The following is an 11320-nucleotide window of genomic DNA, read 5'->3' on the forward strand; positions in this document are numbered from 1 at the left end:
CAGTCCACTCGCATTCTCCATTGCCAGTTGTGCCGGTGCTGCTTCATGTGACCACCTGCAACGTGGGGCTCGGCCGAGGCATACAGCTTGTTGGCTCCCTCATCACTCGTCCAGTTGCTGATCACTCTCCATGCACTAGCTTGCTGGTAGGCGGAATTGGCGAGCTCAATGTCGATGCCACTTGTCGTGGACAGGACACTGGCAAGGGAAGAACGCAGAGACCATCTGTAGAACGGATCGAATTCGTTTACAAAGCTGTTTACTTCGGGGCATGCAAAACCTTCTCTGGACGGGAGGTCGAGGTAGAAATGCTCATCGTCGGATCCATGACAAGAATGCGCGAGAAGCAGGAGTAGTGTTGCTGTGGGCAGAAGCAGCGAGAAGAGAATACTTGTCAGAGAGGGGTGAAACCAATTGCAGAAGCTACTACTGCCTACATTCTCTGCCTGAGCCATTATAGCTTATAATCCTATGATTCACAACTGCAGCCATATATAAGGATATGAGGACATTCGTTTTACGTGCTTTTTTGTTTTCATACTACAAGTTGAAGGCGAAAGTGTTGTGGATGCTTCCTATTCCTTTAAAGATCCAATGGTTCCTTGTCTACAAACGAGCTTAAGAGCACGGATCTTCCATAAACCTCTTTCTTTATGAATGTTCACATGGCATCATAGAAAGAAAAGAATTCTTCCCAAAGTCTCCTCTGATATTCAGGAGAATTTGTCAATGGCTGGTGATGTTAACCTGTATGCAAGCATTAGTTATATTAAGAACATTGGACGCACGAAGTGACAAATTATATGCATACACGAGTTGACAAGTTTCGGTTATCATTATTAATCTTCTTTGTCAACCAACGCTAGCTGAGGCTGGGTAAGACCTTGAGTATAATGCACGAGATTTGGACCGAGGATGAAAAAGATGCCGCCTTGGTAACAATTAGTCAATGTATGAGGCAACTATTTTTCCGCGAACTTTAACACGATCTAAAGATCTGAGCACGCACAACAGGTTTGCTGAACGCATGCCTACAGCTAAAACCCAGCGAATCTTTTTTGCAGCTTCCAACATTAGTGAAAATTTATTAGAGATAAGTTTTTATCTGTTCGCAATAACTTACTAGAACGCCTGCTTGAACTGCATGATGCGAATCAGTAACAGCATCTGGATGAAAGAGAAGACAATGCGAGTTTGGAAATCAAATCAATCAAAACCAAGCTGCGAGACATACAATTTGTACGGTACAATTAATTATATAACTAGCGAGCATATGGCGTTGACCATCCACAATCTGGTCAACCATATTACTTTGACCGGCCATGACCAGAAGATTCCTTTACGCCCACCGAAAAACTGGACAGAGCGTTTGCAGCCTTATCAACGTGGGTCGGCCAAAGAGGAAAAGCAATGCTCTTGCCAGATTGAACGGACGCACTCGTAGCCACGAGGTAGAGCGACGCCTGGCGTGGTACACAGCGAAACAAGGAAAGAGTGAATCTTTCGGGAAGTGCAGCTAAAAGCTTTCCAGCGATGGAAAAGTTCGTATAGCTTTTGCGCGATGACGCACAGGTCCGCTGCATTAAATCTGAAAGAGCGAATGAGTGGGTGCTGGCGAATAAGTTCAAAGAAAAACTAAAGAACCTGGATCGAATGTGAAGCTTTCAAAGAAAGGCTATAAACCCCGCAGTATCTGCAAGTTCATGGCTCTTCTCTTCTCTGCGTTATTAAAAACCGAACCGAAAAAGAGCACAAAAGCCTGCTGTGCCGTTGTGCTGCTGTGCTGCCGCGGCACGAACGAGACAGACAGGCCAAGAGATTGATTAGCGCTAATTGCGGATATCGGGAATCATAATTACCTTGAGCGATGGTGGGTGATCAAGTTTTCCTGGACGAAAGCCGCGGCGAGAGGCTGCTCCCTGTCTGGTGCATTTAAAGTTGATCTATTCCCATTCGGCGTCACCACCATTCTCATTCATGGCCGCGTTCTCAGCTTGCAGATCGTAGTCGCGGCTCATTTGGTTGTTTTTGTCTTTCGCGCTTTTGCCAGGCCGTCTATTCCCTTTTGTCAGGGACATCCAATCTACAGCATCAGGCACAAACGGCATGGTTTCCAAGAGAAGCTCGGCAACTTCCAGATGCCCTGCCTTGGCAATGAGGTCTACCATGCACGCGTAGTGTTGCTTGGTAGGCTTTAACGCGAAGTCCCCTTGCAACGACACGAAGCACGGCGTCGAGTCCACCAACATGTCCCAGGGAAATCAAAATGGGGGCAAAGCAGGATTCACCAGCTGCTTCAATGAAATTTATGGTTTGGAAAAGGTGGCGGGCTTCAAAGGAGTGGCCGGTGTAGGCATAAGCAGCCAGCATAACGCTCCACACGGTGAGATCTCTCTCCAGCATCAAATCGAACACTTTCTTGGCTTCTAAAACATGCCCATTCAAGGCATATGCGATGAGCATGATGGTCCGAGATACTACGTCATGCTCCGGCATGGAAATGAAAACAAGTTTTGCGTCGTTAAGATGACCGACTTGGGCATACGAAATGAGCATGTTAGTACAAGAAACAAGGTCTTGTTGTGGCATGGAGTCAAACAAAAATCGAGCTTTTTCAAGGTACCCTTTTGAGGCATACGCCGCTAACATTGCGTTTTGTGAAACTAAATCCTTGCATGGCAAAGATTCATAGACCACCCTAGCATCGACTATGGCACCATACGTAGAGAGAAACGTGAGCATAACAGTACATGATACTGTATCCTGCATTGGCATTGTGTCGTATGTACGTTTGGCTCGATCAATATTGCCTTCTTGGATATATGCGTTTAAAAGTGATGTCCAGGAAAGCATATCCCACTGTGGCATGGTATCAAATAAGGCTTTGGAATCTTTCCCAGTACTGTGCTGGGAAAATGCCGAGAGCATTACGTTATATGCCACTATATCTCTCTGTGGCATAGCATCGAAGAGGGCCTTACACTCAAAAAGATACCCAATGCGGGCATATGCTGTTAAGACGATAGTCCAAGAGACAAAATTGGCTTCCGGAAGAGCGTTGAAAAATCTTTGCAATTCCAAAACGTAGTCCTCTTGGTCAAACCCAGTCAACATTGCGTTGAAAGAAGCCACGTCCCATTGGGGCATCTTGCCAAACAAAAGCTTCGCAATGCTAGTGTCTCCCTTCGCGGCATACGCAGAGACCATCGCGTTCCACGAGACTATAGTTTTTTCGGGCATACAATCGAAAAATCTCTGCGCGGCTGCGAGGTCTCCGTGCTGGAACTAATCTCGAACTAATCTCCTCGACATATTGCAACGAGTACGAGGATGTGGCACGGAGGGTCGCTGCCGAGACAGTTTCCATCGAGCTCAGATGGATGTAAGTGGGTTTGAGCAATCGATCTCTTTTTTCTTTCACCACATTCGAGGATGGATTTCCAAACTTGTTCGTGCTGGGATCCGTGGCCAGCACGTTGCATTCCTTGCGCCTTTCAGCTCTCCCGCCGTGATCTTTGAGAGCTCTTGGTGATCTACGCTCTTCCCAGGATGTTCATCGCTTCCTTCACGGTCGTGGTGCTGTTCTTCCCGACTGGAACGTTGGAGCGCATGGAAGACGAGGGTGACATCGGCTTTCACTCTCCAACATTCCAATCTCCAGGGGTGGTCCGACGAGTCTCGTCATCTTTGACATCCACGCTCTCCAGGTTTGCTTGTTTCTCTTTTCTTTTCGCTCTTTTCGCTCACCCGGACTTGCAAAGCAGGAGAGGTTTTACTTTGGTGACAGCGTTCTTCCCTGCTTCGACAGTGGCATCCCGCTGCTGAAGCTTCCGGATTCCAAAAATGTGAGACTCAGTCGAGAGCTTGCAAGCGATGTCCCAAAAATCTCTTACAGGTGACTATAGCGAGGGAGCTTGGAAGCGCCTCCACAAGCAATTCGAGCACTTCCCCACGGTTAAGTCCGTGACTTCTTCTCTCTAACTGTATTTCGCTGGTGGATCATACGTTACACGCCAGCTGCGCCGCTGGGGCTCGAATCTCTCTAGCCTGCGAATCAGAGATCTAACTGTTCATTGTGTGAAGAAGAAGCATCACACTGGCATATTCGTTCGACCGGCATCTTAAATTTACATAGCTGAACTGGCCACGTGGAAAAAAAACAAAGCATGAAAATAGTGCTAGACGAAACCCTTGGCTAACAACAAGTCAAGTTCATCAAAATAGTCTAGATATGTGAGTCTTACAGGAGTCTGACAGGAGCGCTTGGTTAGGATAAGGCCGACAAGGTCGGCTATCTAGAATGGCCAACATCGTTTTGGTTACCGTTCAAGGCGGTGGTCACTTCAACACAGGTATGCTCTTTGCAAAGAAGCTCGCTTCTCAGGGCTGCCGTGTTACGGTGCTACTGCCGTGGCTGAACCCATCTGGAATGACCACGGACATAGCAAACATTGAAATGCGCGCTCTCATGGAGTCCACTCCTTCCCCTCGACCGGCTTTCATTTTCCCTGGAGTTCGCAAGTCTCGTCCCGACCTTGTGCCATCATCCCGTTTTCCCACTGCCCTGCCTGACTCGCTCCGGAAACACCTCGATGTGCTGCGCCCCAAAGCGGTGGTTCTCGATCGAATGGTGATGTTCTGGGCAAGTCAAACTGTGGAGGAGAGAGGCATCCCAAAGTATATCCTCTACACAGGTGCTTCGGCGCATCTCGCTGTCATGCTCTCCTTCCACGGCCCCAGCCGAAGCGGGAATGTGGACCAAGACATGCAGAGCGTAGTTCATGTTCCCGGACTTCCACCTCTTCGATGGGCTGAGCTACCTTTGGACGTTGTCGTCAAATCCCATGGGTATCATTCTTTCTATGTTTCTGTTTGTTTCCGTGATCTTTGTTTACAGAATCTACTTGGGTAAAGAAGGCGTAGCCAAGCATTTTGTCCACTCCAACGGGATACTACTGAATACTTCCGAAGAGCTTGAAGGACCAGTAAGACGGGCATTTAGTGGGGGGTGATTTCTCACGTGTCCGTGCAGATATTGGATGCTTTGCATTGCGAGTACCCCGAGATACGGTGCATTCCCGTAGGACCTCTGTATCCATCTTCCTACCTCCAGGACGATCGACCCTCTCAAGAAGACATTCGAGGAACAGCGGTCTCAATCGGCAAGAACAGCGAGGATTCCACGGCGCTTGTCTCATGGCTGGACAAGCAACCCACGGCGTCGCTGGTCCTCATATGCTTCGGCAGCTTTATAGTCTTGGGCGATGAGATGATTCGAGAGCTGGCACACGGACTCGAATCGTCCGGCTTTGCATTCCTCTGGTCGCTTCCAAGTCCCAGGAATGAGGAGCCGGCCGCCTACCTGAACCGCGTGCTACCTCCAAACTTTGCGGAGCGAACCTCCGGTAGGGGGAAAATCCTCACAGGTTGGGTGCCTCAGCAGCTGGTTCTCTCTCATCCGGCCATTGGTGCACTAGTTTCACACTGCGGGTGGAGTTCCGTGGTGGAGTGTATTCTGCTGGCTGGTGTTCCCATTCTGGCCTGGCCGTTCTTAGGTGACCAGCTCCCAACCTGCAGGCACCTTGTGGACGAGTACAAAATTGCGGTGGATATTGGGGTGGATGGTGTGCCGTCCGCAGATGACGTCGAGCGAGGCTTGCGTGCTGTAATGGAGGACCAAGAGCTCAGGAACCGTGCCAAGCAAAGGAGGAAGCTGGTCCGACAGGCTGCACTCTCCACCCAGCCGGGCAGCTCAGGGCATAACTTGGCAGAGTTCATCAGCTCGTTGGCTGGGTAATAGCGTCTCCTCCACATCTGTCAGGACTCCGGAGAAAAAGATGGCAGCGTCTTGCGGATATCGACCCAGAAAGACATAGTAGTAACAAGAGATTACTGAACTCTATGTGGTTTGAGGTGGTGGTGTTTGTAAATCCGTGGCTTCAAAACGTGAAGTGTACAACGGTGGAAGCGCGATTGTTCACGCGAGTGGATCGGAGCTGCTACGCAGGACAAGCACTGCATCTTTGCAGAAAGGATTCCTTCCCATGCTGGGCAGTTTAGGAACCAAGGTGGAAGCCACAGCGTTTGCTTTTCTTTGATGCATTCGCTGTAATGATCTCGTTCCACCTGGAGAGAGACTGCAATGTGAGTTTGCGTGATCATCTTCGGGTTGCCAGAAGTTGTCTTGGCGTAGGCTACGGACCCAAAAGCTTAGACGTGACAAAGACTTTGCTGGCTTGCTGCTTCACTGACGAACTGGAACATCCCGTGAAAAAGATTTGGATGGCAATCTAGGAAGAAAACTGGCAAAAAGGTTATTCTTGTTGATATTCCAGCATCAGATCTTTGCAAGCTGAAAAGAAACATTAGCAGAAGAGAGGAAACTGAAAAGATGATGATGCTTGAAATATATTCCTAGCAAATGCCCTGCATTGACAAGGGCAAATTTGTGGAATGCCAGCGTTTCGTCCAATCGCTCCGCGCGGCTGGGGATTCCGGCGACGCCGCGGTGGGCAGGAAGATCCACGCACAGATCATCGCCAGTGGCTATGGCGGCGATCGATTCGTGGCCAATGCGGTGGTCCAGATGTATGGCCGCCTCGGGCTCGCCGAGGAATCGCGCCGGGCATTCCACGCGATCCAGCACAAGAACGAGTTCTCCTGGGGCATCGCCATCGCGGCGTCCGCCGCCAGCGGCCGGATCGACGAGGTGGAGCTCCTCTTCACCAGGACCCCGCAGCGCAGCGCCGTCCACTGGACGACGATGATCGTCGCCTACGCGCGCAATGGCGATCTGGAGAGGGCCAAATCCCTGTTCGAATCCATCGGCGACGGGGATGTGGTGCTCTCCAACGCGATGGTCGCGATATATGCCAGGAATGGGTACGTCGATCGCGCCAGGGCGATGTTCCTGGCGATGGCGCAGCGGGATCTTGCGTCCTGGAACACAATGGTGACAACACTTGCCAAAAATGGGCATTTGGATCTTGCGAAGAAGTTCTTCGAGAGAATGCCCGCGAGGAGCCGGTTGTCGTGGAATTCCATGGTCGCGACCACTGCCGAGAGTGGAGATCTCTTTCACGCCAAGGAATTGTTTGATACGATGCCGGAGAGAGATCTCGTCTCGTGGACCGCGATGATCCAGGGGTATGCCCAGAACGGGCGTCTTGTGGAAGCAAAGGATCTGTTTGATCGAATGGGAACCAGGAATATCGTTTCGTGGAATGCCCTTATCACTGCTTATGGAGTGTCCCTGATGATCGACAAGGCGAAAGAGATCTTTCAGAAGGTGGCGCACCGCGACGTTGTCTCGTGGACGGCCATGGCGACGGCATTTGCCCAGAACGGGCATCTGGAAGATGCTCGGCGGTGCTTCGAATCGATGCCCGTGAAGGATGTAGTGGCGTGGAACATCCTGTGCCGGAGCTACGTCGCGCACGGCGAGATCGACCAGGCGAAGCTCGAGTTTGATCGGATTCCAGAGAAGAACCTCGTCTCCTGGAACGCGATGATCCACGCCTACACACAGAGCCGGCGGCTGGATCGCGCTAAGGCAGCGCTGGATCGAATGCCCTGGTGTAACGTGATCTCCTGGACGACCATGATGGTGGCCTACTCGCAGAACTTCCAGCTCGCCGAGGCGGAGGCGATGTTCTTCTCGATGCCCGAGCGGAGCCTCATCTCTTGGAACGCGATGTTTGTCGCGTACGCGCAGCACGGGCATCTCGCAAAGGCGAAGGCTATCTTCGACGCCACCCCGGAGAAGACCGACATCGCCTCCTGGAACGCGCTCATCGTCATGTATGCCGCGAACGGCCACGGCCCCGAGGCCGAGGAGTTCTTCCGGGAGCTCAACTTGGAGGGCGTCACCCCGGACGACATCACCTTCACGGGGATCTTGGTGGCGGCGACGCACACCGGATCGGTGAGGCGGGGCGTGGAGAAGTTCCAGATGATGGTGTCGGACTTTGGGATCTGGCCGAGCTGCGAGCACTTTGGAGTGATGCTCGACACGCTGGGGCGGTCCGGTGAGGTGGCCGGGGCCGAGGAGCTGCTGCGCGGGATGCCGTTCGAGCCCGACCTGGTGGCGTGCAAGTCCGTGCTGGGGGCGTGTGCGGTGTACAGGGACGTGGAGTGCGCCGAGAGGGTGGGCGAGGCCGCCATGGCGCTCTTCCCAGAAGACTCGGCCACGTACGTGGTGCTGTCCAATGTGTTTGCTGCCGCGGGGTTGCCGATTGATCGCGGGGTTGCCAAGGTTTTGGGAGGACTGGAGATGGAAGACGATGATTCGGCTTGTGTTTATCAAGGGCGCCGGTTTGCTTCTGGTAAGCTGGACACTATTCTTCAAAAGATGATTGACGTTCCTTGACCGTTGACCGCCATTGCCACCCTGCTGACTGGTCAGACCTTTATTGCACTGGTCAACTTTAGTTAGCCCTTAGTGATGCAAAGACGGTAATATTCTGATCTTTTTTACCTCCAATGACCACTGTAATTATCACAACCAGCACCGTAAGACCAGAACAGTGTTGACATCCATTGTAGGCTTGATCGCTTTCTCCTTTATCTTGGGGCAATTAACCGGCAGAACTTAGTGACACCAAAATCTTCAAAGACGGTTATGATTAGTGAATCATTCCATTCCACTGCTCTCTTTCGCCGGCAGTGTTTTAAGTTGACGCCATGTAACGACCAGTGTGATTATCACAGCCAGCGCCGTAAGAACAGAAATAACATAGAAGCTGGCCCACAAGGGTTTCACCTCGTACGTAGCTGTGGTGGTGAGCAACACCACGGTACCATCACTGAGGACCTGAGGTACTGTTTGCGCTTGCAAGATGTCCCGGTCCTTCTTTACACTTTGCACGCTACTATATGCTGTATATGACAGTAAAACTGCACAAAATATGAACTTAGTGAATCAACTTGTGGCAAGAAGAGGTCAAATTACCTGCAAAAGCGAGTACGAGGAGCGTCCTATAAAGGAACTTAAACCAAAAGATGGGGTCCTGGCTTGAAAAAACTGATCCCTTGCTTGACTGAGCAGCCTGGCCGTCGGTGTTGGAGTCCCCAACGGCGCCACCATGATGCCAGAATTTCTCAAAGGACTCTTCAATATCCTGCAACTTGTTACTCGTTGCCAAGAAACATGTTCCCACGAAGGACACAATCGCTGACAAAATCCCGCCATAGACTTCGTGTCTGTTGTTTGATCCATCATTCCACAGCTTGTTCTGCTTGAACTTAACGTCTCTGAGATGTAACATGGATTCGACCATCAGTTTAATCTCTGTGCTGATAGCAGTGTCCAGCTTGGTCACACATAGCTTGTCCTTGAACTCGAGCTGTCCCATAGGCAGATCTCCGAAACAGGGTGTACTGATCTTGTTCTGGGGGGGAGTGGGAGCCCAGAGGAACCGTCTCATCTTGTTGAGATAGTACTCACCGTCTTCAGTGCTTAATACCAGCTGATCAGTACTGCACCTGTTCTGAACCTCCACACTGGATGGCACCGGTGTTTGCTGCATCAATGCCTCCACACAGACTGTTGTGTTCGCCATGGCCTGGAAGTCATTCGCTGTAACCCCAGTGAGGGAGGACCCGAGAGAGGTATTCCCCTTAAAGGTTGCAAGAAATGGTATAGGCTTGTCAGATGAGGCGTTGTGTACGGTAAGAACAAGCCAAGTGTTTCCGCCGGTGTTCCAAGCCCAGTAAGACGTCAGCAAATCGCAGGAGGAACGATAGTCGAACAATCCCCAGCTGCTGGTGTCCATGTTCCTGGTGACCACGACACATACCCTGGTGGAGGAATTGGAGCAGCCGCATTGGAGGCTGGGAAACCCGAGGTATGCTGTGGCGTCGTTGCTGTAGTAAGATGGGGCAAACCGACACTTTGGTACATCCTTAGTGTTCGTAAGATAATAGTGGCTGGAGGTGTTGATCTTCTGGTACTTGGTGAAGTCCGTCCTTGCATTGCTGGCGTAGTTGGAAAGGTAGAATCCGGATGTGCTACGCGGCATGTTGTTCAGATCTGGTTCAATGCTGGGTGCAGTTGCAGCCCTGTAAGGTACAGCAATAAAGAGCAGGATGAGATCCGCTTCTCTTTCCATCTGAAGGATGGGGGTAGTCCAGAGGCATGACCGATTGCTCTGGGCATTACCAGTGGATAGGCACATGCGGATGCTGATGCCCCAGTCCACTCGCATTCTCCATTGCCAGTTGCGCCGGTGCTGCTTCATGTGACCACCTGCAATGTGGGGCTCGGCCGAGGCGTACAGTTTGTTGGCTCCCTCATCACTCGTCCAGTTGCTGATCACTCTCCATGCACTAGCTTGCTGGTAGGCGGAATTGGCGAGCTCAATTTCGATGCCACTTGTTGTGGAGAGGACACTGGCAAGGGAAGAACGCAGAGACCATCTGTAGAACGGATCGAATTCGTTCACAAAGCTGTTTACTTCGGGGCATGCAAAACCTTCTCTGGATGGGAGGTCGAGGTAGAAATGCTCATCGTCGGATCCATGACAAGAATGCGCGAGAAGCAGGAGTACTGTTGCTGTGGGCAGAAGCAGCGAGAAGAGAATACCTGTCAGAGAGGGGTGAAGCCAATTGCAGAAGCTACTACTGCCTACATTCTCTGCCTGAGCCATTGTAGGTTATGATCCTATGATTCACAACTGCAGCCATATATAAGGATATGAGGAAATTCGTTTTACATTCTTCAGAATAGTTAACACAAGACAAAAGCATGTGATGCCTGCCTCATCTTTTTGTTTTCATACTACAAGTTGGAGGCGAAAGTGTTGTGGATGCTTCCTATTGCTTTAAAGATCCAATTCCTATTCCTTTAAAGGTTCCTTGTCTATAAACGAGCTTAAGAGCACGGATCTTCCATAAACCTCTTACTTGGTGATATGCAAGCATTACTTATATTAAGAACATTGCACGCACGAAGTGACAAATTATATACATGCACGAGTTGACAAGTTTCGGTTACCGTTATTAATCTTCTTTGTCAACCAACGCTAGCTCTGGTTGGGTATAATGCACGAGATTTGGACCGAGGATGAAAAAGATGCCGCCTTGGTAACAATTAGTCAATGTATGAGGCAACTATTTTTCCACGAACTTTTACACGATCTAAAGATCTGGGCAAGCACAACAGGTTTACTGAGAAGCCACTAAACGCATGCCTACAGCTAAAACCCAGCGACTCTTTTTGCAGCTTCCAACATAGTTTCTTAGAGATAATTTTTTATCTGTTCGACAATAACTTCCTCGAACGCCTGCTGATGAGACTCAGTAACAGCATCTGGACGAAGAG

The 11320-nt window shown here is 50.5% G+C and overlaps 4 protein-coding genes across 5 annotated transcripts; 2 read left to right on the top strand and 2 right to left on the bottom strand.

Moving 5' to 3' along the window:
- Positions 1-1193: 1193 nt before the first annotated feature.
- On the bottom strand, positions 1194-3695 carry LOC112350431 (pentatricopeptide repeat-containing protein At4g02750-like). Its single transcript, XM_024686617.1, has 2 exons — positions 1645-3695; positions 1194-1588 (listed from the first exon to the last, which is right to left on the bottom strand). Exon 1 carries the CDS (start codon positions 3238-3240, stop codon positions 2092-2094), a length of 1149 nt encoding a protein of 382 aa, XP_024542385.1. The 5' UTR covers positions 3241-3695; the 3' UTR covers positions 1194-1588; positions 1645-2091.
- Positions 3696-4225: 530 nt separating this feature from the next.
- On the top strand, positions 4226-5945 carry LOC9633899 (anthocyanidin 3-O-glucosyltransferase 6). The gene is made up of 3 exons (XM_002981650.2): positions 4226-4848; positions 4898-4985; positions 5033-5945. Exons 1-3 carry the CDS (start codon positions 4301-4303, stop codon positions 5795-5797), a joined length of 1401 nt encoding a protein of 466 aa, XP_002981696.2. The 5' UTR covers positions 4226-4300; the 3' UTR covers positions 5798-5945.
- Positions 5946-6421: 476 nt separating this feature from the next.
- On the top strand, positions 6422-8368 carry LOC9648270 (pentatricopeptide repeat-containing protein At4g02750). Its single transcript, XM_024686682.1, has 2 exons — positions 6422-7120; positions 7343-8368. Exons 1-2 carry the CDS (start codon positions 6422-6424, stop codon positions 8366-8368), a joined length of 1725 nt encoding a protein of 574 aa, XP_024542450.1.
- Positions 8369-8450: 82 nt separating this feature from the next.
- Positions 8451-10675, bottom strand: LOC9648271. 2 transcript variants are annotated; one of them, XM_024686614.1, is made up of 3 exons: positions 10472-10582; positions 8951-10416; positions 8451-8895 (listed from the first exon to the last, which is right to left on the bottom strand). In XM_024686614.1, the coding sequence occupies exons 2-3, from the start codon at positions 10236-10238 to the stop codon at positions 8633-8635; spliced, it is 1551 nt and encodes a 516-aa protein (XP_024542382.1). In that variant the 5' UTR covers positions 10239-10416; positions 10472-10582; the 3' UTR covers positions 8451-8632. The 2 variants fall into 2 exon arrangements, with proteins under 2 accessions (XP_024542382.1, XP_002981784.1); XM_002981738.2 differs by having other exon boundaries at positions 8951-10675.
- Positions 10676-11320: the final 645 nt, after the last annotated feature.

Source organism: Selaginella moellendorffii, unplaced genomic scaffold, assembly GCF_000143415.4.
Source record: "Selaginella moellendorffii unplaced genomic scaffold, v1.0 SELMOscaffold_50, whole genome shotgun sequence".
NCBI lineage: Eukaryota > Viridiplantae > Streptophyta > Lycopodiopsida > Selaginellales > Selaginellaceae > Selaginella > Selaginella moellendorffii.

Excerpts from the sequence above, each read along its gene's own strand:
- LOC112350431 (XM_024686617.1), bottom strand. The coding sequence starts at position 3,240 with ATGCCCGAAAAAACTATAGTCTCGTGGAACGCGATGGTCTCTGCGTAT.
- LOC9633899 (XM_002981650.2), top strand. The coding sequence starts at position 4,301 with ATGGCCAACATCGTTTTGGTTACCGTTCAAGGCGGTGGTCACTTCAAC. Across the intron at positions 4,849-4,897 it reads GTTGTCGTCAAATCCCATGG|AATCTACTTGGGTAAAGAAG; the intron begins GTATCATTCTTT and ends CTTTGTTTACAG. Across the intron at positions 4,986-5,032 it reads CCGAAGAGCTTGAAGGACCA|ATATTGGATGCTTTGCATTG; the intron begins GTAAGACGGGCA and ends GTGTCCGTGCAG.
- LOC9648270 (XM_024686682.1), top strand. The coding sequence starts at position 6,422 with ATGCCCTGCATTGACAAGGGCAAATTTGTGGAATGCCAGCGTTTCGTC. Across the intron at positions 7,121-7,342 it reads CGATGCCGGAGAGAGATCTC|AACGGGCATCTGGAAGATGC; the intron begins GTCTCGTGGACC and ends GCATTTGCCCAG.
- LOC9648271 (XM_002981738.2), bottom strand. The coding sequence starts at position 10,646 with ATGGCTCAGGCAGAGAATGTAGGCAGTAGTAGCTTCTGCAATTGGCTT. Across the intron at positions 8,896-8,950 it reads CCTCGTACTCGCTTTTGCAG|TTTTACTGTCATATACAGCA; the intron begins GTAATTTGACCT and ends TATTTTGTGCAG.